Here is a 20,516-nt window from a genome sequence, read left to right as displayed (position 1 = left end):
CTGTGTGTTAATTAGTATCTTACACTTTTACTGAAAGTATAAGATCTAAGAGTTTTTGGTAGAGTCCGTAGTCATGTCATGTCAAGTGGTAGTTGCACACGCCTTCAAACCCAGCAGTCAAGAGGCAGAGGCAGGTAAATCTCTGAGTTGGAGGCCAGCCTGGACTACATACTGAGTTCCAGAACAGCCAGAGTTCCACAGGGAAACTCTGTCCCCCCAAAAAAGGAGTCCAGAGTCTTCTAAGTATAGAATTCTGTCATCTATGAGAGAGTTTCTGCCTTTCCTATGATCCTTCTCTTACTGCTCTAGCTAAGACTAGGGTGGCTTTGTTTATCTGGGTTTTTTGTTTTTGTCTTTTTGTTTGTTTTTCAAGGCAGGGTTTCTCTGTGTGGCTCTGGCTGGTCTTGAACTCACAGAGATTCACCTGCCCGGTGCTGGGATTAAAGGTATGAGCCACCACCGCCTGGCTGTCTCGTGTTTTTTGTTTGTTTGTTTTTTCGAAACAGGGTTTCTCTGTGTAGTTTTGGTACCTATCCTGGATCTTGCTCTGTAGACCAGGCTAGCCTCGAACTCACAGAGATCCACCTGACTCTGCCTCCCCACTGCCCAGCCTACTCTTATATTTTAAAACACAATGAGACAGCTGGGCATGGTGGCACAGGCCTTTAATATCAGCACTCTGGAGGCAGAGGCTGACAGATCTCTGTGAGTTGGAGGCCAGCCTGGGCTACATAGCAAGTTCCAAGACATCCAGGAGTACATCGAGGCACCCTGTCTCAAAAAAACACAGTAATCCATTTTCTATAGAGCCAGACTGAATCATGGTTTGGTTTCTCCTAAGATTTTATTAAAACAAAACCAATGGAGTACGTACTGTGGCAAGCACCTTATGGTTCCACCTACCTGAATAGATAAGTTCAAGCTGAGCTTGGGCAAAGATGTGTATTACCTTACTTCTGAACATTTCAGGGTTGTCTAGTTTTTTAGTTGTAACATTATTTGCTAATTTTCTTTTTTTTTTCTTTAAGTTAAAAAAATATTTATATGTATGAGTCTGCTGCCTATGGAGATCAGAAGAGGACATTATTGGATCGCGGAGTTAGGAATACTTGTAAACCACAGTGTGGGTCCTGGGAACTGAACCTGGATCTTCTATGAGAACAAAAGTGCTCTTGACTACTAAGCTACCTCTAGCCCATTTGTTAACTTTCATTGAGAGCAAAGAAAGTGTGTATGTGTGTGCACTCGCTCACGTATGGGTGGAGTGGGGAGACAGTCTTGCTATTGCCCTAGAACTTATAATGAAGATCATAGTGGCTTTGAATTTGTTATAATCCTCTTGGCTCTGCCTCTTGAGTTCTAGGATTGTAGATGTGTGTCACCCACACAGACCAAAGGTTTTCCCTGCAGTTTTCTGTAGAGTGAGAATAAGAATAAAAGTTCATAATACTAAAAACATCTGGTATGTGTAACAGTATCATAGTCGAGAATTAAATGCTGTTATGAGCGTGGGTTTGAGACAGGGTCTCTCTACATAGCCTTGGCTGTCCTAGAACTCACTATGTAGACCAGAGTGACTTCAAATTCAAAGAGATCCATCTACATCTGCCGCCTGAGTGCTGGGAATAAAGACATGTGCCACCATGTCTGGCAAAAAAATACTGTTGTTTCATTTCAGGGAAATGGTTTAAGCTACAAGTGCTTTTTAAAACTGGAACTTTCCTTTAATATTCTCAAGATACTATGATGGAAGGAAATACAAAGTCTGATCTCTGTCCCTTTTGGAGAAGAGTGTGAGTCAGAGGAAATAGAGCTTTGGTCTCAGAGGAATAGAGATGTTTATTCAACTGCCTAGAGATTTTTATCTATTTCTGAACCCAGTTGTGTTCCATTGTTGTATTTTTCTGTCTTTAAGCCAGTGTCCACTATCATACTGTCTGGACTCTGACAGTTGATCATAGTTAGTTTTGAAGTTGTTCAATGCTATCAGGATTGCTTTAACTATTCAAAATTACTAGTATTTCTAAATAAACTTTAGAATTGATTTGGTAGTCTTTTCAAAAGGTTGTTATAACAGGGCTTGTGTTGTGTGTGATTTGGGGAGTCATTTTAGCATAGATTCTTCTTATTTATTTAATGTATGCATATGTTTTGCCTGCACGTGTGACTGGCACTCACAGAGTCCAGAAGAGGGAAATGGATCCCCTGGGATAGGAGTCACCTTGTAGGTGCTGGGAATGGAACCTCCTCTTCAAGGGCAACCATCTCTTCAGCCCCCATTGATTGTTCCTTACAGCTATATCATATATCCTTCTATTTATTTAGGTTTTCTTGATTATTTTTGTTTGTTTTTCTCTCAGAGTGTTCTGTTGTAATGAATGTTGAGATCTTACACATGCTGTTAAGGATTCTTTATTTGGTTGGGCATGATGTTGCACACCTTTAATCCTAGTACTCAGAAGGTAGAGGCAAGCAGTTCTTTGAGTTCTAGGCCAGCCTGGTCTACAGAGAGAATTCTAGGATAGCCAGAGCTATATATATTTTAAAAAGAAAAAGAAAAAAGAAAAAAAAAACTATCTTTAAAAAAAAAAAGCTGGGCAGTGGTGGTACATGCCTTTAATCCCAGCACTCAGGAGGAAGAGGCAGGTAGGTGGATCTCTGTGAGTTTGAGGCCAGTTTGGTCCACAGAGAGAGTACCAGGAAGGCCAGAACTGTTAAACAAAGAAACCCTATCTCGGGGACTGGAGAGATGGCTCAGAGGTTAAGAGCACTGACTGCTCTTCCAGAGGTCCTGAGTTCAATTCCCAGTAACCACATGGTGGCTCACAACCACCTGTAATGAGATCTGGTGCCCTCTTCTGGCCTGCAGTCACATATGCTGTATACATAATAAATAAATAAATCTTTAAAAAAAAAAAGAAACCCTATCTCTAAAAACCAAAAAAAAAAGAAAGAAAAAAAAAGTCAAGATCCAGTCTCTAAAAATTGTATTGAGATAAAAACTTGAGGCTGGCAAGATGTCTCAGAGGTTAAGAATACATATGTTTTTGAAGAGGACCTGAGTTTGGTTCCCAGCACCCATTTCAGGCTGTTCACAACTATTAACTCCAGTTCCTAGTAGATTTGCCACCTTTGACCTTTATAGGCACCCACACTTATGTATATATGTACCCCCACCTACCCATGCACAGGTACATACATACATAATTTAAGCTAAAATAATATTTTTTTAAAGAAAACACTTTTTAAAATCATACTGAAATGTCAGTGACTGAGTGGTTTTTAGCCCTTGCCCAAAATATTTACATTTTAGGGAGCATTTGAGAAGTTTATTTACCTGGTTCCTTTCTAACTTAAAGAATTTATTATGTTTTGTTTTGTTGCTTTGAGACTTTTGAGACAGGGTCTCATTATGTAACCCTGGCTAGTCTGGAACTCATATTGTAGACTAGGCTGAGCTTGACTCACAGATCTACCTGCCTCTTCCTGGGATTAAAAGTGTGTGCCCCTGAGCTTGGCTTTTACAATTGTTTTATATTAGAGTCTATGTGACGTGACAGGAGAAATAGAAAAGTAATTAGATGTGGTTCTTGTTCTTGGAGAACACAGTCATTAGTGAGGAAATTCCCAGTACTCTACTATTTCAGTCTAAGTGACGCTTTTCCTAAAAATTCCAATGCAGAGTTGAGTTATAGTCAGACACAATGGCACAGGCTTGTAATCCCAGTGTAATTTCCCTACCAGTGAAACAGAATCTGCCAGGCCATAACTGATCTGAGCTCTAGATGAGTTTCAGAACAGCTTCACATGCCATTTTAACAATCTTAGGGTCCTAAGACCGACCCTGATGACCCATCTCAGGACTATTTGTCCTTCAGTGCTTTTTACTCCTATGGATCACGTTTGAGTCACTAAAATTGAGCATGAGCTGCTGTGAGTTTTATTGTTTGTTTCTTCTCCCATTGGGTTCAAGTAATACCTGCTTTTGCTTTTGTGAATTTGGAATATCAACATGATTGTTTTATTTTCCTCAACTTTTGGTAAATACTTTTGCCTGTGCCCTTAATATGAAAAGATAATTATCTGTTATTGAGAAAGCCCTGTCAGCAAACTTTGGATAAAACCATTGAATATATTTTCCATTCAATGTAATTACAATTCTTTGAGCAGTGCCTGGGAACCTAATGCATTAAATATGTTCAAATCTCTCTCTTTTATTATAGTTGGAAAGACATCCTTGATCACCAGATTCATGTATGACAGTTTTGACAACACCTATCAGGTATTTTGTTTTTGCCAATTTATTCAATTTATTTCTTAATGTTACAAGAATTGGTTAAGGTATTTTTTTTGGGGGGGGGGTTCGAGACAGGGTTTCTCTGTGTAGCTTTGCACCTTTCCTGGAACTCACTTTGGAGACCAGGCTGGCCTCGAACTCACAGAGATCCGCCTGGCTCTGCCTCCCGAGTGCTGGGATTAAAGGCGTGCGCCACCACCGCCCGGCGGTTAAGGTATTTTTAAAAGTTCATTTATTTACATGCAATCACAGATACACAAGTGCATTCTATGGGCGATGGTGGTTTATGACTTTAATCTCAGCAGTTGGGAGGCAGAGGCAGGTGGATCTCTTGAGTTCCATTCCAGGACAGTCACAGAGAAACCCTGTCACAGAGAAACCAAAAAAAGGGGGAAAAGTGCTTTCAATAATTTCAGTAATGTGTAAATGGTTATATAAACACAAAGTATAAATGATCTTGTCCATAATCCTAGCCTTACTCAGTTTGCTTCTTTCAAAGTCTATTGAAAAATTATATTTAATATCTTGGAGGGAACTAGAAGTGATACTAGATTTTTTTTGTAATAGAGAATTCATCCAAGTCTGAGATTGGGAATTAATTTCAGTTTATGATGTCAGAGGATTCAGGCCATCATGACAGGACAGTTGTAGTGGACTAACTAGTTCAGTTCACTTGTCAGTGGATCAGAAGCAGGAAGGGACATGCCATCATGCAGCCACTTCTTTCCTTTTTCCTCTTTTTCCTTTAGATTCATTCGTTTTATTTTTATTTATTTTTTTTTTAAAGATTTATTTATTTATTATGTATACAGAAGAAGGTACCAACTCTCATTACAGATGGTTGTGAGCCACCATGTGGTTGCTGGGAATTGAACTCAGGACCTCTGGAAGAGCAGTCAGTGCTCTTAACCTCTGAGCCATCTCTCCAGCCCTCATTCGTTTTATTTTATATGTGAGTGTTTTGCCTGCTTTTATGTCTGTGCACCACGGGCATGCTTTGTGCCCGTGGGGTCAGAAGAGGGCATTGGATCCCCTGGAACTGGAGTTATGGATGGTTGTGAACCATGTGAGTGCTGGGAATTGAACCTGCTTTCCTGCAAGAGAACTGCTCTTAACTGCTGAGCTGTCACTGCAGCCCCCATGTCCCAGTCGTTTTTAATTTATCTTCCTGTTTAATTTTAGACTTCCTTAACTTGTCCAGTTTTTTTCTAGTTTTTGCCTTTTAAAATTATTATTTAACCAGGCACACAATATTTTGCACTGTATTTGGATCACAGGAAATACTTAGCATTGAATGATAAAGAGAAAATTTGTTTTCCTTACTTTAATACATTATTTATATATTAGAAGAGTCATGTCCCTCTGAAAATCATACTTCTGGGTCTCTGGCTCTCTGTAGCACCAGAACAAGCCATTATGTGGGAAGTTTAGGCATGGTTACATTTGCATCAACAGTATTTCATAAAATTGCTGTGGGAGCAGATAAAGCCATTTTGACTTGGGAGCATTAGGTTATTCAGACTAAGATTGTATTCAAATATTTGAATATTCTGGTAAAAATATACCAGAAATTGTCCCCATTGTCTTGTTCTCTATAAAATGAGAAAAATTAATATGAGAATGAGTTATCTTTAATGAATGAGGATGAGAGTTGATCACATAAAGGGCTCGAAGTAATTAGTCTCCAACACAGAGCAAGTTCTCACTTGGCTAAAGTGTGGTTATGTGTATATTCATTATTTCTTTGAAATTCATAAATCCTATTTATAACCTAAACTGTTGGCTACAACCAAGCTATTATCACTTGCTAACTCTTTTGTTTTGTTTTATAGGCAACAATTGGCATTGACTTCTTATCAAAAACAATGTACTTGGAGGATCGAACAGTGAGTAATGTTTTGAGTGTGCAGTTTTCTGCAACACTCCAGGCTGGAAAACTAGAATCACAGCTGTAGTCAGTAATTGTCACTATCAAAAGTGCTTAGCAAAATCATCAATATTAGATCTTGAGAAAAAATTTATTACAGAGTTGTTTTTGGCACTCTGATTTCTTCCATTTCATATCCAAAGGAAGAAAGTCAAAATTTGTTTGTAAAATCCTGATGTCCTTAGGTTTATTTTGCTGTCTTGATTTAGGAGAAGAACAGCAGATCAATTTATAAGAGAATTAAAGGAATTTTCATGAAGAAATTAGAGCTACTAAAGATCTTTTGAGCACCACTCAGGATCTTTTGAGCACCACTCAGGTTATTCAGAAAGGTTTCATAATTTGTGAACTTAAAGACCGTCTGAGTAGAACATGTAACAGAGTGGTTAAATAGGGGAAATACATATTTATCTTTCAGATTTTTATCTTCCTTATTGTTGAGTGTTCCTTAAAGAAAATTATATTTTGGCCTACTCCTCCTTGAAGAGATTCCTATCATCACTTAAATAGTGAATAACTTTATGTATCCAAAATAACTCCAAAATAGTACATTACCTCTAATATTTTTTCTTATTTCTGAAGTATGTCATTTTTTTCCTTTTGGATGTTTTCACATATAATATAGCTTTTCTTAAAACTTGAGAGCTTGGAAACTGCTTTGTCTGGGTAAGAAAACTTATTTTTAGGATTTTCTATAATGTGGATGTGGCAGAAAAAAAGTAAAGCATTTTTATGTAAGATTGCAAAAATATATTCTCTTTTTTTCTTTCTCCTTCCCCATTATGCATAATGTTCCGGGCAGAAGTGTATAGAAGAAGCATACACATAGTAGTCACAGACCCAGGAAACACACATCTTAGCTTTAGAGAGGTTTTTAGAGAAGCATTTCCTTTCTTTACTCTGTCATCTGATAGCTTTTGTTAACATTTACCTTCATCTCTTTTATGGTCAGTATTTGAACATCAACCCTACTTTTTGTCATTTGGAAGACACTGGGATTCAAAGTTCAGGGAGCGGTGAAAGCTCTGTTTCTGATTGTGTGAAATCTTTCACAAAGCATTTTCAGTATTGTACCTTCAGAACAAGCAACTTCATAATACTGAGTTTTATGTTGTTTTCATTCCTCTGCATTAAAACTCTACATGAGTTGTCTACTACTCATATTACAAAATCATTCCTTTTTTTAAGTATTAGTTTTTCGGGTTTTTGTTTTGTTTTTTGTTTTTATTTATTTTTTCCCATCCCACAGATCAGGCTGCAGCTGTGGGATACTGCGGGTCAGGAACGTTTCCGTAGCCTCATTCCCAGTTACATCCGTGACTCTGCTGCAGCCGTAGTAGTTTACGATATCACAAGTAGGTATACTGCAATAGGTTGACCTTTCTTACTTTTCTTGCTTGTTTGACTGATTTTGTTGTTAGGTGCGATTGCAATTATGGGACACAGCAGGTCAAGAGCGGTTCAGGAGCTTGATTCCTAGCTACATTCGTGACTCCACTGTGGCAGTTGTTGTTTATGATATCACAAGTGAGTGGGGGGAATTATGCATTTCTAATCTTCTTTCAACCTTTAGCTTAGCTGCATGCATGTTTTGTCTCGTGCTTGTTTTCCTTACTGGCATGTAAAATGTTTTATCATAGCAAACTGTATCACAGACTAGCCAAGTCAGAAATACTTGCCTCCGTGTTTGTACCAATATGCTTTATTTCTCTATGCCAGTGTTTCCACCTTCAGATCTACTTGTGAATCTTTTTCAAGGCTTCTGTACTATTTTCTTATCCATAAACTATCCCATAATTAGAGTTAAAGGAATATTATTCATTAATTTATCTCAGATTTCAAAGATAATCTGTATTTAAGCCTCTTGCCAAGTATTCCAGATCCTACATGGCTTCTTTTGAGGCTTTTTAAAGTTTCCACCAGCTAGCGTTTTCTCTGCTTCCCTCTTCCAGTCATTCTCTTACATAGAGAAAAACAGAGAAGCATAATGTGTATTTTTCTGTTAGTCATTTTTGTTAGAATATGTGGATTCTGTGGCTGGTTTTCTTTGTTGCTAACCAATTAAACTTTCATTTCTCTCCAAGAAAATAATTTAAATGGGAAATGAAACAGTATTTTTCTTTTCTTCAAAACCTGAATGCCTTTTGGTCTTTAAGTGACTATAAATTTTCCATGGGGCATTGGTTACTGCTCTCTGGTTGAAATTATCTTTGTAAATTGTCTTATTACACATGTAAGGCAATACTTAACATCATTCCATAGACTAGTCCATAATTTATAGGGAAAAAACAAGGTTATACAGCATCTTGGACTTGTGTAAAACTATCATGTCTAGCCGGGCGGTGGTGGCGCACGCCTTTAATCCCAGCACTCGGGAGGCAGAGCCAGGCGGATCTCTGTGAGTTCGAGGCCAGCCTGGGCTACAGAGTGAGTTCCAGGAAAGGCGCAAAGCTACACAGAGAAACCCTGTCTCGAAAAACAACAACAACAAAAAACTGTTATGTCTAAGCAGCTGATTTCAGCTAGTCATATTACCAGAAATTTTTTGTGTATTCACTCAAAAGTCATAGTTACTAAACAGTAATTACAGTGGCAAAATTAAGAAAATTATATTCCACAATGTATTTTTCTTCTTTTTTTCTTAACTTTTTTGGATATGTGCTGTATGCAGTCTTTCTCCTCTTGCAGCTTTACTTTAGGTTGCTACTTTTTTAAAAAAAATAATGTTCATTATAATGCATTGGCTGGTTTTGTAGCTTTAAAGTGTTTGTGTTTACTTTAACCAAAGCTTGTCATATTTTTCTTCTGAAATTCCATGAATGTGGTTAAAACACTAATAAATTTGTTACTTTAGCTGCTAAAAAGTATATTGAAGTATTCTAGCTAGAATACTTAACAAGAATGAATTCTGTTAGAAGTGAGCCTGATAAATCAAACTAATTAGCTTAAGGTCACTTCACATAGACTCTAATATAAAACAAATGTAAGAACCAGGCTCCGTGGCACACCTTTAATCCCAGGAAGAAGCAGGTAGAGGCAGAAGAAAGGGTTTTTTTTTTTTGTTTTTTTTGTTTTTTGTTTTTGTTGTTGGTTGGTTGGTTTGTGTGGGGTTTTTTGTTTTTGTTTGTTTGTTTTCCTCGAGACAGGGTTTCTTTGTGTAGCTTTGGAGCCTGTCCTGGAACTCACTCTGTAGTCCAGGCTAGCCTCGAACTCACAGAGATCCGCCTGCCTCTCCCTCCCGAGTATTGGGATTAAAGGCGTGCCCAGCTCAGAAAGGATTTTTTTAAATGTGGTTAAAGTGATCACAAACTGAGGAAGCAGTGCAAGCACAGTGGTGTTGAAAGCCTTCAGGAATTTTCTGGATGTGTTGGGACTTCTGGCTGACATCATTTTGAAATGCTTTCTTTGTCATGTTTGGTATGTACTAGTATAAGTGATCAAAAAAAGCATTGTGGCAATGTAACACCATATTATCTGCTGTAGCTGTCTTTAGATGTCAGAAAGCATTGGTTTTTATAATTATGTAGTGCTTTACAATAGTTTGGTTATTGTCAAAAAAAAACTTTTCTCTAAAATGAGCTTTGAGGATTTTTTTTTTTCTTCAGACTCATTTAGATTTAGACAGTTATAATCAGGTAAAATGGAGTTACGTTGCAGGCACATTAAAAATGGGGTCTTAATGTGCTGTCCCCCTTCCCTCTTTCAGAGTGTTTGTGGGAAGTGTTGTCCTTAACTGGGGTAGCATTTTCAATGACACTAATCCCTCTGTCCACTCTCAATGCTAGATGTTAACTCATTCCAGCAAACTACAAAATGGATTGATGATGTCAGAACAGAAAGAGGAAGTGATGTCATCATCATGCTAGTAGGAAATAAAACAGATCTTGCTGATAAGAGGTATGAAATAACTGAATGTTTGGTTTCTATGTTAAGCAGCATGTTTGTTTACTAAAAATTGTTTTTGAAAAGTAGACCTTTCATTTTATACCCCCCCTTTTTAAGGGAGATACATTTGTTTTGTCTAAGCCCATAAACAGCTCTTTTACAGAATTGTTACAAATGAAGCCAGCAAATATTTTCTGTTTTCTTAAGGTTTAATAAATGGAGCAGTGTTTTGTTAAAGAGCAAACTACATCAAGTAACTTATCTTTAAAAAATATTCATAATAATTAAAAACACATACTTGTCGTCTTAGAAACGTTCATATAATTTTATTATAATTCAGTGATGTGGGGTTTTTGATTGTGTGGTTGCACCAGGCTTAGCTGAGTATGAATAGCTTGATTGTAACACCTTCGTCAAATGAGCAAAGCTCATTCAAGTCACAAGATGCAAAGTGTATTAACATTCACTGTAGAATTCATGTGCATGGCTTTCAGCATTCATAAGTAGTCTTTTACATATTCTTTCTGCTTTAGTCTTGACCACACTGTTTAATTAGTGGAGCTTTTACTATTTATTACTTACTCATTTGTGAGTTGAATATTGAAATTCAGGTGATGAACTTGTGCTGTTAACTAAAATGTTGGAGTGTGATCTATGTGTAAAGAATTTTGGAGATGTTAAGCCTATTTCTGCCCAGTAGCAGAAATAGAATTGGTAGTATAATTGGGAAAAAAAAAATTGTTTGTTTTTGAGATAGGGTTTCTCTGTGTAGCTTTGGCTGTCGTGGAACTTATTCTTGTAGACCACCAGGCTGACTTCAAACTTAGAAACCTATCTGCCCACCTCAGCCTCAGTACTGAGATTAATGGCGTGAGCCACCACCACCTGGCACAGTTTACATTTTTTTTTTTTTTTTTTGGTTTTTTTTGAGACAGGGTTTCTCTGTGTAGCTTTGAGCCTTTTCCTGGATCTTGCTCTGTAGACCAGGCTGGCCTCAGACTCACAGAGATCCGCCTGCCTCTGCCTCCCGAGTGCTGGGATTAAAGGCGTGCGCCGCCGCCACCGCCCGGCTCAGTTTACATTTTTAACAGTTGGTAAATCATTACATAAATTATAGCAGCAAATTGGCATGAAAAGTTTTTATGTAAAATTTAGAGTCACAAGGCTAAATGCATATGGTTTAATATTTTTAATGTTTTATTTTTTTTTAATTTTTATTTATGTGTATGTGTATACCTACTGCATGTGCTCAGGTGCCCACCCAGACCATAAGATGGCATCAGACTCATTGGAGTTAGAGACAGTTGTGAGCTGCCCAATATGGGTACTAGGAACCAAACCTGGGTCACTGGCAAGAGCAACAAGTACCTTTAACCACTGAGTCATCTCTCTAGCCCCTTTGTGATTTGGTATTAAGGGGGAAAAGCAGGTTTTGTTTTGTAGATGGTTTTTGTTTGGGGCAGTGCTGAATGTAGGACAGTGTGTAAAACAAGTGTTCTACCACTGAGCCACATCCCAGCCTCTTAAGATTTGTTTTATTTATTTTGGATGTGTATTTGTGATAGGGTGTTACTCTTAAACCCAGGCTTGCCTAGCACTCATATCGACCAGGCTGACCTTGAACTCAGGATCTTCCTCCCTCCCTGAGAATTGGGATTATAGGTATAAGCCACCACATGCAGCCCAATCACAAACTTTCTAAAGGTGAAAAGAAGGGCAGGCTGGTGATGGCTCAGTAGGTAAAGGCACTTACCATAAGCTGGATGACCTGAGTTTGATCCCTGGGGTCCACATGGGGAAAGGGGAGAACTGACTTCCGCATGTGTGCCCACACAGGTACACAGACAAATGGTTTTTAAATGAAAAGATTGGGGCTGAAGGTATCACTTAGTTGGTAGAGTACTTGCCTAACATGCACAAGGCCCTGCATTTGAGTCCCCAGCACTGCTTAAAACCAGGTGTGTTAAGTAAGATATGCCTGTAATCCCAGCATTTGAGTGGTGAAAGCAGGAAGATCAGAAATCATCTTGAGCTAATAAATTCTAGGCCAGCCAAGGATACATGAGATTCTACCTCTAAACAAAAGCATCCAAAGAGTTCAGCCAAATAAAAATAAATTAGTAAAGTAAATCTTAGTTTTATGGGGTGTAAATGTAATTCAGTGTAGATGTAATTCAACGGTTTTATCAGACAAGAAACACAGAGCCGATTCAGAGAAGAAAGCCAAGAGGTCAGAGCCAAGAGCCTCACCCTTCCTGATTCAGGGATCTTCCTCAGCCAAGAGAGCTCTCCGAAAGAGAGCCCTACTTCCTGTGTGTCTCTCAAGTCTCTCTGTTCTGGCTTCTGATTGGTTGTAAACCCAATCATGTGACTGCCTCGTCACTGCCTGTATGTACCGCCCTCCAGGTCCTTAAAGGCGTACGCCACCACTGCCACGCACTTGCTATGGCTCTAATAGCTCTGACCCCAGGCAACTTTATTTACCACCACAATGGGGCTAGGGAGATAGTTTGGTGGATAAGAGCACTTGCTGTAAGGAAACTTCCAGGAGCCTACAATGATGGTGGCCCCAGCTAAGTCTCCTGGCAGCAGTGGATGCATAGTCTAAACAGGCCATCCCCTGTGATCGGGTTGGTGACTACCCTGATTGTCAGCTGAGAGCCTTCATCCAGTGACTGACTGATAGAGGCAGGTTCAAAGACCCACAGCCAAACATTGGGCCAAGCTCAGGAAGTCCTGCTGAGGAGAGGGAGGAGGGATTGTAGGAGCTGGGAGTTGGAGGTATCAGGAACGTCAGAGGAAAGCCCTCAGAAATGGCTACCCTGGCTCATGGGAACTCATAGAGTCAGAACCAACAACCAAGGCACCTTGCATACGACAGTTGTGTAGCTTGCTCTATTTGTGGACTCGTAACAGTGGGAGCAGGGGCTGGCCCTGGTGATTTGCCTCTTGGGAACCTCATCCTCATGCTGGATTGCCTTGCCCAGCCTGAATACAGGGGAAGTGTTTGGTCTTACAAGGCAGCTTGGTGTGCCATGAGAGTCCTGCCCCTTTCTGAGCAAATACAGAGGAGGCGGGCAGTGGGAGGAGAGGAGAGAGGGGAGGCTGTGGTCAAGATGTAAAATTGATTAATTTTTTTAAAAAAGAGCACTTGTGCAAGCATGAGGACCTGAGTTCAGATTCCTAGCACTTAAAAAGCCAGGTGTGGCCATGCCTTCTTAACTCCAACACTAGGGGCACAAAGACAAGAAGATTGCTAGGACTGCCTGCCTAGTAGTGAGAGACCCTGTTCAAGCGACTGTAGTAGATAACTGTAGGGAAGCATAACTTGTTCTTTTCTCATCTTGGCACATATTCACCCAGGTACAGTCACCAGGACCTACACACACATACACACACACACACAGATTTTTTTTCCCCCCCAGACAGGGTTTCTCCGTGTAGTTTTGGTTCCTGTCCTGGATCTTGCTCTGTAGACCAGGCTGGCCTCAAACTCAGAGATCCGCCTGGCTCTGCCTCCCAAGTGCTGGGATTAAAGGTGTGTGCCACTACTGCCGGCTACACACAGATTGTTAAATTGGGGCTGACAATGTACTTAAGTTTGTAGAGGACTTAACTTAGAACATGCACAAAGCTCTGAGTTCACTCAAAGGCACTGTGTAATGCCATGGCAGCGTGTCCATATAATTCTAGTACCTTGTGAGGTTTGAGGCAAGAGGATCAGAAGTTCAGGGTCATCCTCGGCTACAAGAGACTCTGTTTATCTGTCTTTCTGTCTTTCTTTCTTTATTTTTTTATTTTTTATTTCTTTATTTTTGAGAAAAGGTTTCTCTGTGTAGCCTTGGCTGTCCTGGAACTCACTCTGTAGACCAGGCTGGTCTTGAACTCAGAGATCAGCCTACTCTTGCCTTCCCTCCTGAGTGCTGGAATTAAAGGCATGCACCACACCTACCCTGAGATGCTTGTCTTTTTTTCTTTTTAAGTCATTAAGGGGCTGGAGAGGTGGCTCAGAGGTTAAGACTACTGGTCGCTCTTTCCAGAGGACCTGGGTTCAATACCTAGGACCCATATGATGCTCACAACCATTTGTAGCTATAGCTCCAAGGGCTCCAATGCCCTCTTCTGAAAGCCTCCGTAGGTACTAATCATGCATGTGGCAAATAGACATACATGCAGGCACAACACCTATACACATGAAATATAGTTTAAAAAAGTCATTAAGCTGTATATGCTCATTTGTATAGCTCTTGCCTAGCATGTTTAAGAGTCTAAGTTTGCCGGATAGTGGTGGCGCACACCTTTAGTCCCAGCACTGGGGAGACAGAGCCAGGCAGATCTCCGTGAATTTAAGGCCAGCCTGGTCTACAAATTGAGATCCAGGACAGGCACCAAAACTACACAGAGAAACTCTATCTCAAAAAAAAAAAAAGACTCTTGGGCTGGAGAGATGGCTCAGAGGTTAAGAGCACTCACTGGCTGTTCTTCCAGAGGTCCTGAGTTCAATTCCCAGCACCCACATGGTGGCTCACAACCATCTGTAATGAGATCTGGCTCCCTCTTCTGGCCTGCAGAAATACATGCAAACAGAACATTGTATACATAATAAATAAATAAATCTTTAAAAAAAAGTGTCTAAAAAAAAAAAAAAAGACTCTTAAGTTCAGTTCCAGTATGGCGGTGGAACATAAATATACACACAAACACAGACATGTATAGCTCTTAAGTGCTATAGACAGTTAAGTTTCCAAACTAATGGCTGTTTATATAACCAACATCAATAGAACTTTGTTTATAATCTTACGATTTCATATTTCAAAAATAAGAATTTGTTGCCAGGTGTGGTGGCACATACCTTTGATCAATCCTAGCACTTGGGAGGCAGAGGCAGGCTGATTTCTGTGAGTTGAGTTTGAGACCAACCCAGTATACCAAGGGAGTTCCAGAACTACAAAGAGAATCCCTGTCTCAAAAAACAAATGAATAAATAAGCATTTGTCATTTAAAAATTTTTTTTCTATAGGCAAGTGTCAATTGAAGAAGGAGAGAGGAAAGCCAAAGAGCTGAACGTTATGTTTATTGAAACCAGTGCAAAGGCAGGATACAATGTAAAGCAGGTAAGTTTTCTTTGAGTGTGAATGTTTGATCCTAAATTAAGAAAATGTGAAATAATTGTTAGTAAGCTGATCTTTAGTATAAGGTTTTATTTCCCTTAGCAACAGCAATTAGAATTCAGAGAGTGAGAAAAAATAGCTGGCATAGTTTTTGTAAAAAGAAAATATTTACAAACTGTTCAGATTGTACACAGAATAACAAATTCATCATGATTGCAATATTTCTGAGTGTAAAGTTTTGAACTTCCCATAGTCTCACTAATCCCTGCTTTATTGTCTTAAATGTAGATTTTCCTTATTTCAGAATTTGGTAGTCAAGACTAATACATGAAAACTAGTATTTGCTTACTATAAAAGTACATTCTGATTACTTCATTCTTTATAAACTGCTGATATTTAAATTTTACAAAAGGCAGCTGGGCAGTGGTGGTGCATGCCTTTAATCCCAGCACTCTGGAGGCAGAGGCATGGCAAAGTACCAGTGACCACATCCCCAAAGGTTGTGGGGAGGATTCTCTGTCCCCAACAACCATCGGTGGGAATAGCTCCTCAACTAAGAGTGGGGCTTTGTTAGCTCCTCCCCAACCCATGCTGAGATTTTGACTGGCTTGTACTTGTACAAATCTAGGCACCCACAGTTAATGTTAGTTCATGGATGCACAGGCCATATCACATCAAGAAGACAGCAATTCACAGCATTCCTTCAACCCCTTTTCTGAGATGTTCACTGAGCCTTGGGGGTGGAGGTGAGTTAGTGAGCACTCACACGCTTATTCTCAGCAGTTTGACCAGTTATTAGTCTCTGTATTAGCCACTATAGCCGCTGCCAGCTGCAGAAAAATTTTGTGAACAAGGCTCAGAGCAGCATGAATAATCTATGGATATAAACACAAGTATTTAGGCTGAGCATGGTGGCACACGCCTTTAATCCCAGCACTTGGGAAGCAGAAGCAGGCAGATCTCTGTGAGTTCCAGGACAGCCAAGACTACATAAAGAAACCCTGTCTTGGGGGGGAAAGAAAAAGCATTTAATTGGGGGCTTGCTTGTAGTTTCAGAAGGTGAGTCTGTGACCATCATGGCGGGGAACATGGCAACAGGCAGGCAGGCAGGCAGGCATGATGTCAGAGCGGTATCTGAGACCTTCCTTACATCTGATCCTTGAGCAGGAGGAAGAGAAAGAGAGCTAGCTAAGTGGGAATGGCTGGGCTTTTGAAACCTCACAGCCCACCCCCAGGGACACACTTCCTCTAATAAGGCCACAACCCTTGATCCTTCCCAAACAGTTCCACCATCTGCAGACCAAGCATTCAAATATATGAGACTATGGGGGCCATTCTCATTCAAACCATCACACATATAAACAACTAAATATATAAATAGTTTACTGAGTCCATTCAGTGTCACTTGCACATATGTTTCTAGGGCTGACTACCTGGTATTGGATAACCTTTAGGGGGCTCATTTCTGGAGAAGACTAATCCTCCCTCTTTCAGAAGTTGTTAATTGCTTATAGCTCTTCTAGGAGTGGGGCCCAATAAGATTTTCCCCATCTACATTGTGATGTCAGCTGTTTTTGGAATTGTTCAGTCCTTGTTTAAGCAGCCTAGTTGGGAGATTATAAATTATTGCTTCAGTCTCACTGCTTGTTACAGATCTATTTAAATTGTCTCATTTTGGTTTAATTTTGGAAGGTCATATGCCTCTAGAAATTTACTCATTTCTTTTAGCTCTTCCATTGTAGTGGAATGTTTTTTTATGTAAGACTTAATAATTTTTTGAGTTTCATTGACATTTGTTGTAACAAATCCCTTTTCATCTGTAATTTTACTAATTACAAAGGTCTTCCCTTCGGTCAGTTTGACTAAAGGTTTGTCTTTTCTTTCCCTTTTTTTTTTTTTTGGTTTTCGAGACAGGGTTTCTTTGTGTAGCTTTGCGCCTTTCCTGGATCTTGCTCTATAGACTGGGCTGGCCTCGAACTCACAGAGATCCGCCTGCCTCTGCCTCCTGAGTGCTGGGATTAAAGGCGTGCCACCAATGCCCAGCATCTTACCTTTTCAAAAAAACCAACTCTTTTCATTGTTTGTTCTTGGTCCCATTTCATTAATTTCTGCCTTGATCTTAGTGATTTCTTTCCCTCTGCTGATTTAGAATTTGGCTTCTTGTTCTTTTTCTAGAGCTTAAGGTGCATCATTAAGTCACTTGAGTCTCTGATTTCTTAATGTAGGCACTTAGAGCTATAAACTTCCTTCTTAGAACTGCATTCATTGTATCTCAAGGGTTTGGTATGTTGTGTTTTCATTTTCATTTGATTCTAGGAATGCTTCTTTTTATTTATTGTTTGAATTCTTCAAGAACCTATTTATTCATTTATGTTGTTTCTTCTCCATGAGTTTGTGTGCACTCTAGAGTTTCTATTGTTTTCTTCAAGCTCAGATATTCTGTCCTCTCCTTGATCCATTCTATTACTGACACTTTCCGTGAAGCTTTTTATTTGACTTTTACTATACTTTTCCAGCATTTCAGATTGGTTTTTCTTCATTTGGAAGGTTTCCTCCAGTCCCACTTGGTCCCGTAGCCGCTCAGACCCAAGTAAACACACAGAGGCTTATATCAATTACAAATTGCATGGCCATGCCCTATGGCTCAATTTTTTTGCTAGCTAGCTCTTATAACTGAACTCAGCCCATTTCTATTAATCTATATGTCCCCATGTGTTCCTTTACCTGTGTGCCATTACATGCTGCTCCCTGGACAGCAGAATGGCGTCTTTTCTGCCTCTCCCTTCTTCTTCCTGTCTCTCTCCTTGATTTCCCACCTGCCTCTTAGCTGCCTTGCCATAGGCCAAACAGCTTTATTTATCAACCAATCAGAGCAACACATATTTCCAGCATACAGAAAGACATCTCACAGCAGTATATCTTTTTGTTGAATCCCTCTTTTATATCATCCATCACCTTACCTATTTTGTTCAGCTGTTTTCATGTTGAACATAATATCTTACATTGAGTTCTCTGGGGTTTCATCTGGTTTCACTAGTTGCCATTTACTGTAGGGTTAATAATTTTTAGAGGAGTTATGCCATCTGGGTTTCGATAGTTTTACTGCTTAGGGGTTTTACAAATGGTGTTATTTTGTTTCTTGGGTTTGTTTGTTTTCTATATTCTTCCAGTTGAATTACTTGCGATATTCAGGTGGGACTTGGATATGCTAGAATTGAGTGTGTGGTCCAGAAGTTCAGGGTGTCTGGTGTAAGCTCTGTATTGTTCCCTGAGTAGGATATTGACTTAGAGAGAAACTATAGCTGTTTGGTTACACCACTGTGCAGAAGTCATACTATCTAGTTCATAGTTTATAGCTATTGACTTCAATAACTGTTAAGGATAAACAACCATAAGTAGTATGGAGTAGACTTTAATTTTAGTTAGTAAGGTTGGGAGAGACGTTGGGTGAATAAGGATAAGGATTACATATTAGATGAGTTTGGGCCTGGGGGTAAAAATTGAGATGGGGCTGGTCAGTGGTGGCGCACGCCTTAGATCCCAGCACTCGGAGGCAGAGGCAGGAGGATCTCTGTGAGTTCAAGGACAGTCAGAGCTGTTACACAGAGAAACCTTATCTCAAAAAAACAAAAAAAAAAAAAAAAAAAAGAAAGGGAATAAAATAGATCCCTCATGTCCCTGCATTCACTATGGCCTTTTCTGGTCCTGCAGATCTGGTGTATGTCAACAGTATAGTTTCCCTTGTCCTATTATTGTGTTACTGTATATTGTTTCAGATCTGTTAAACATTTTATATTTTGGTGTGCTAATGTTGGGTGTATATATACTTAATAATTTTTTTTATGAATTGACTTTTTATCACTATATAGTAGCTATAAGATGACAGTAATAAATCCTTACTAACAGTTATCTTGAAGGCCTTAATTTGCCTTCTTTGGTGTTTTTTTTTTTTTGTTTGGTTTGGTTTTTCGAGACAGGGTTTCTCTGTGTAGCTTTGTGCCTTTCCTGGAACTCACTCTGTAGCCCAGGCTGGCCTTGAACTCACAGAGATCCTCCTGGCTCTGCCTCCCAAGTGCTGGGATTAAAGACGTGTACCACCACCACCTGTTAGTTTGCCTTCTTGATGCTGTCTTCTAACCTAAAAGCTGCATCCTCTCCTTGCCATCCTGTGGTCATCATCTTAATACTTTCTCTTCCACAGCTTTTCCGACGTGTTGCTGCAGCTTTACCTGGAATGGAAAGCACGCAGGACAGAAGCCGAGAAGACAGTATCCTTTTTGTTTCTTAAGGAAAGTTTACTGGCTAGCCAGGCATTGTGGCACACATCTTTAACCCCAGCAGAGGCATGCAGGCCTCCATCTACACAGTGAATTCCAGGACAGCCAGGTCTGTGTAGAGAGGCTCTTTCTCAAAAAACAAAAAAAATTACTGTTACTACTCCTCTTTGGAGCCTTACTTAGGTGAGTTATTATTTACTTGTTGCTGGGACAAACGAACCTGACAAAAGCAGGAAGGATGGAAGGGTTTGTGTTGCCTCACTGTAGGATGCAGTGGGAAGATACAGCAGCAGAGTCACTCACTTGAGAGGGCGAGGCAGTTGGCCATGTTCTTCTGCAGTCAGGAAGCAGAGGGGAATGCTGATATTTATTCAGTCCAGGACCCCAGCCTGTGAAATGATGTCATCCATATCCAGTGTGGGTCTTTCCACCTCAGACCTCTCTGGAAATGTTCGCAGACACTCAGACGTTCATCTCCTGGATGTTAAGGAGTTGGTCAAGTTGCCAATCAAGATTAACTGTCACAGTTGGCTGTTATCTTGAATGTAAAAATTGGTTTCCTAGATGCACAGAAACTCAGGATTTCTGTAGCAAATTAGACCCAGTTATCCAGATGGACCTAGCTTCTTATTGTAATTCAGATTTTGTTGCTTGCTCCCTTGCTCTTTTTTTCTGTTCTGTGGTGGGGTGGAGTTTGTTTAGAATACTTATTTATTTATTTATTTTGGTCTTGAGATAGGCTTGATTTCAGGGTAGCCTCAAAACTTCTGACCCTTGACCTTCCAAGTATAAAGGTTATAGGCATGTACTGGCTAAGTAGGTCTTCATGTGTTACCGGGGGTTTTACCGAGGTTTCCTACCTGCAGAGCATGCCTCTGCCAACTGAGCTGCAGCTCCATCCCTCTTGCTCTTTATTTTTTTTAAGATTGCTTGCAGAACCACAAAAGCCAGAAGAGGTCATCAGGTCCCCTGGAGCTGGAGTTACAGATAGTTGTGAGCCACCCAGCGTGAGTGCTCAG

At 39.9% G+C, this 20,516-nt stretch overlaps 1 protein-coding gene across 2 annotated transcripts in view; it reads left to right on the top strand.

The window, feature by feature from the left end:
* Rab6a (RAB6A, member RAS oncogene family) overlaps positions 1-20,516 on the top strand; it is a 36,736-nt gene that overhangs the window by 13,272 nt on the left and 2,948 nt on the right. The window contains exons 2-7 of one of the 2 annotated variants that reach the window (XM_052762357.1): positions 4,224-4,282; positions 6,130-6,183; positions 7,474-7,579; positions 10,010-10,121; positions 15,130-15,223; positions 19,422-19,488. In XM_052762357.1, coding sequence (XP_052618317.1) covers positions 4,224-4,282; positions 6,130-6,183; positions 7,474-7,579; positions 10,010-10,121; positions 15,130-15,223; positions 19,422-19,488 — 492 coding nt within the window. Of the gene's footprint in view, positions 1-4,223; positions 4,283-6,129; positions 6,184-7,473; positions 7,580-7,645; positions 7,752-10,009; positions 10,122-15,129; positions 15,224-19,421; positions 19,489-20,516 lie in introns of both variants that reach the window. The other variant, XM_052762356.1, reaches the window with a different exon arrangement.

Source organism: Peromyscus californicus, unplaced genomic scaffold (genome assembly GCF_007827085.1).
Source record: "Peromyscus californicus insignis strain IS unplaced genomic scaffold, ASM782708v3 Scaffold_4__1_contigs__length_199733344, whole genome shotgun sequence".
Classification (NCBI taxonomy): domain Eukaryota; kingdom Metazoa; phylum Chordata; class Mammalia; order Rodentia; family Cricetidae; genus Peromyscus; species Peromyscus californicus.
The sequence above is the reverse complement of the archived record's forward strand: the minus strand, read 5'-3'. Positions and strand labels throughout refer to the sequence as shown.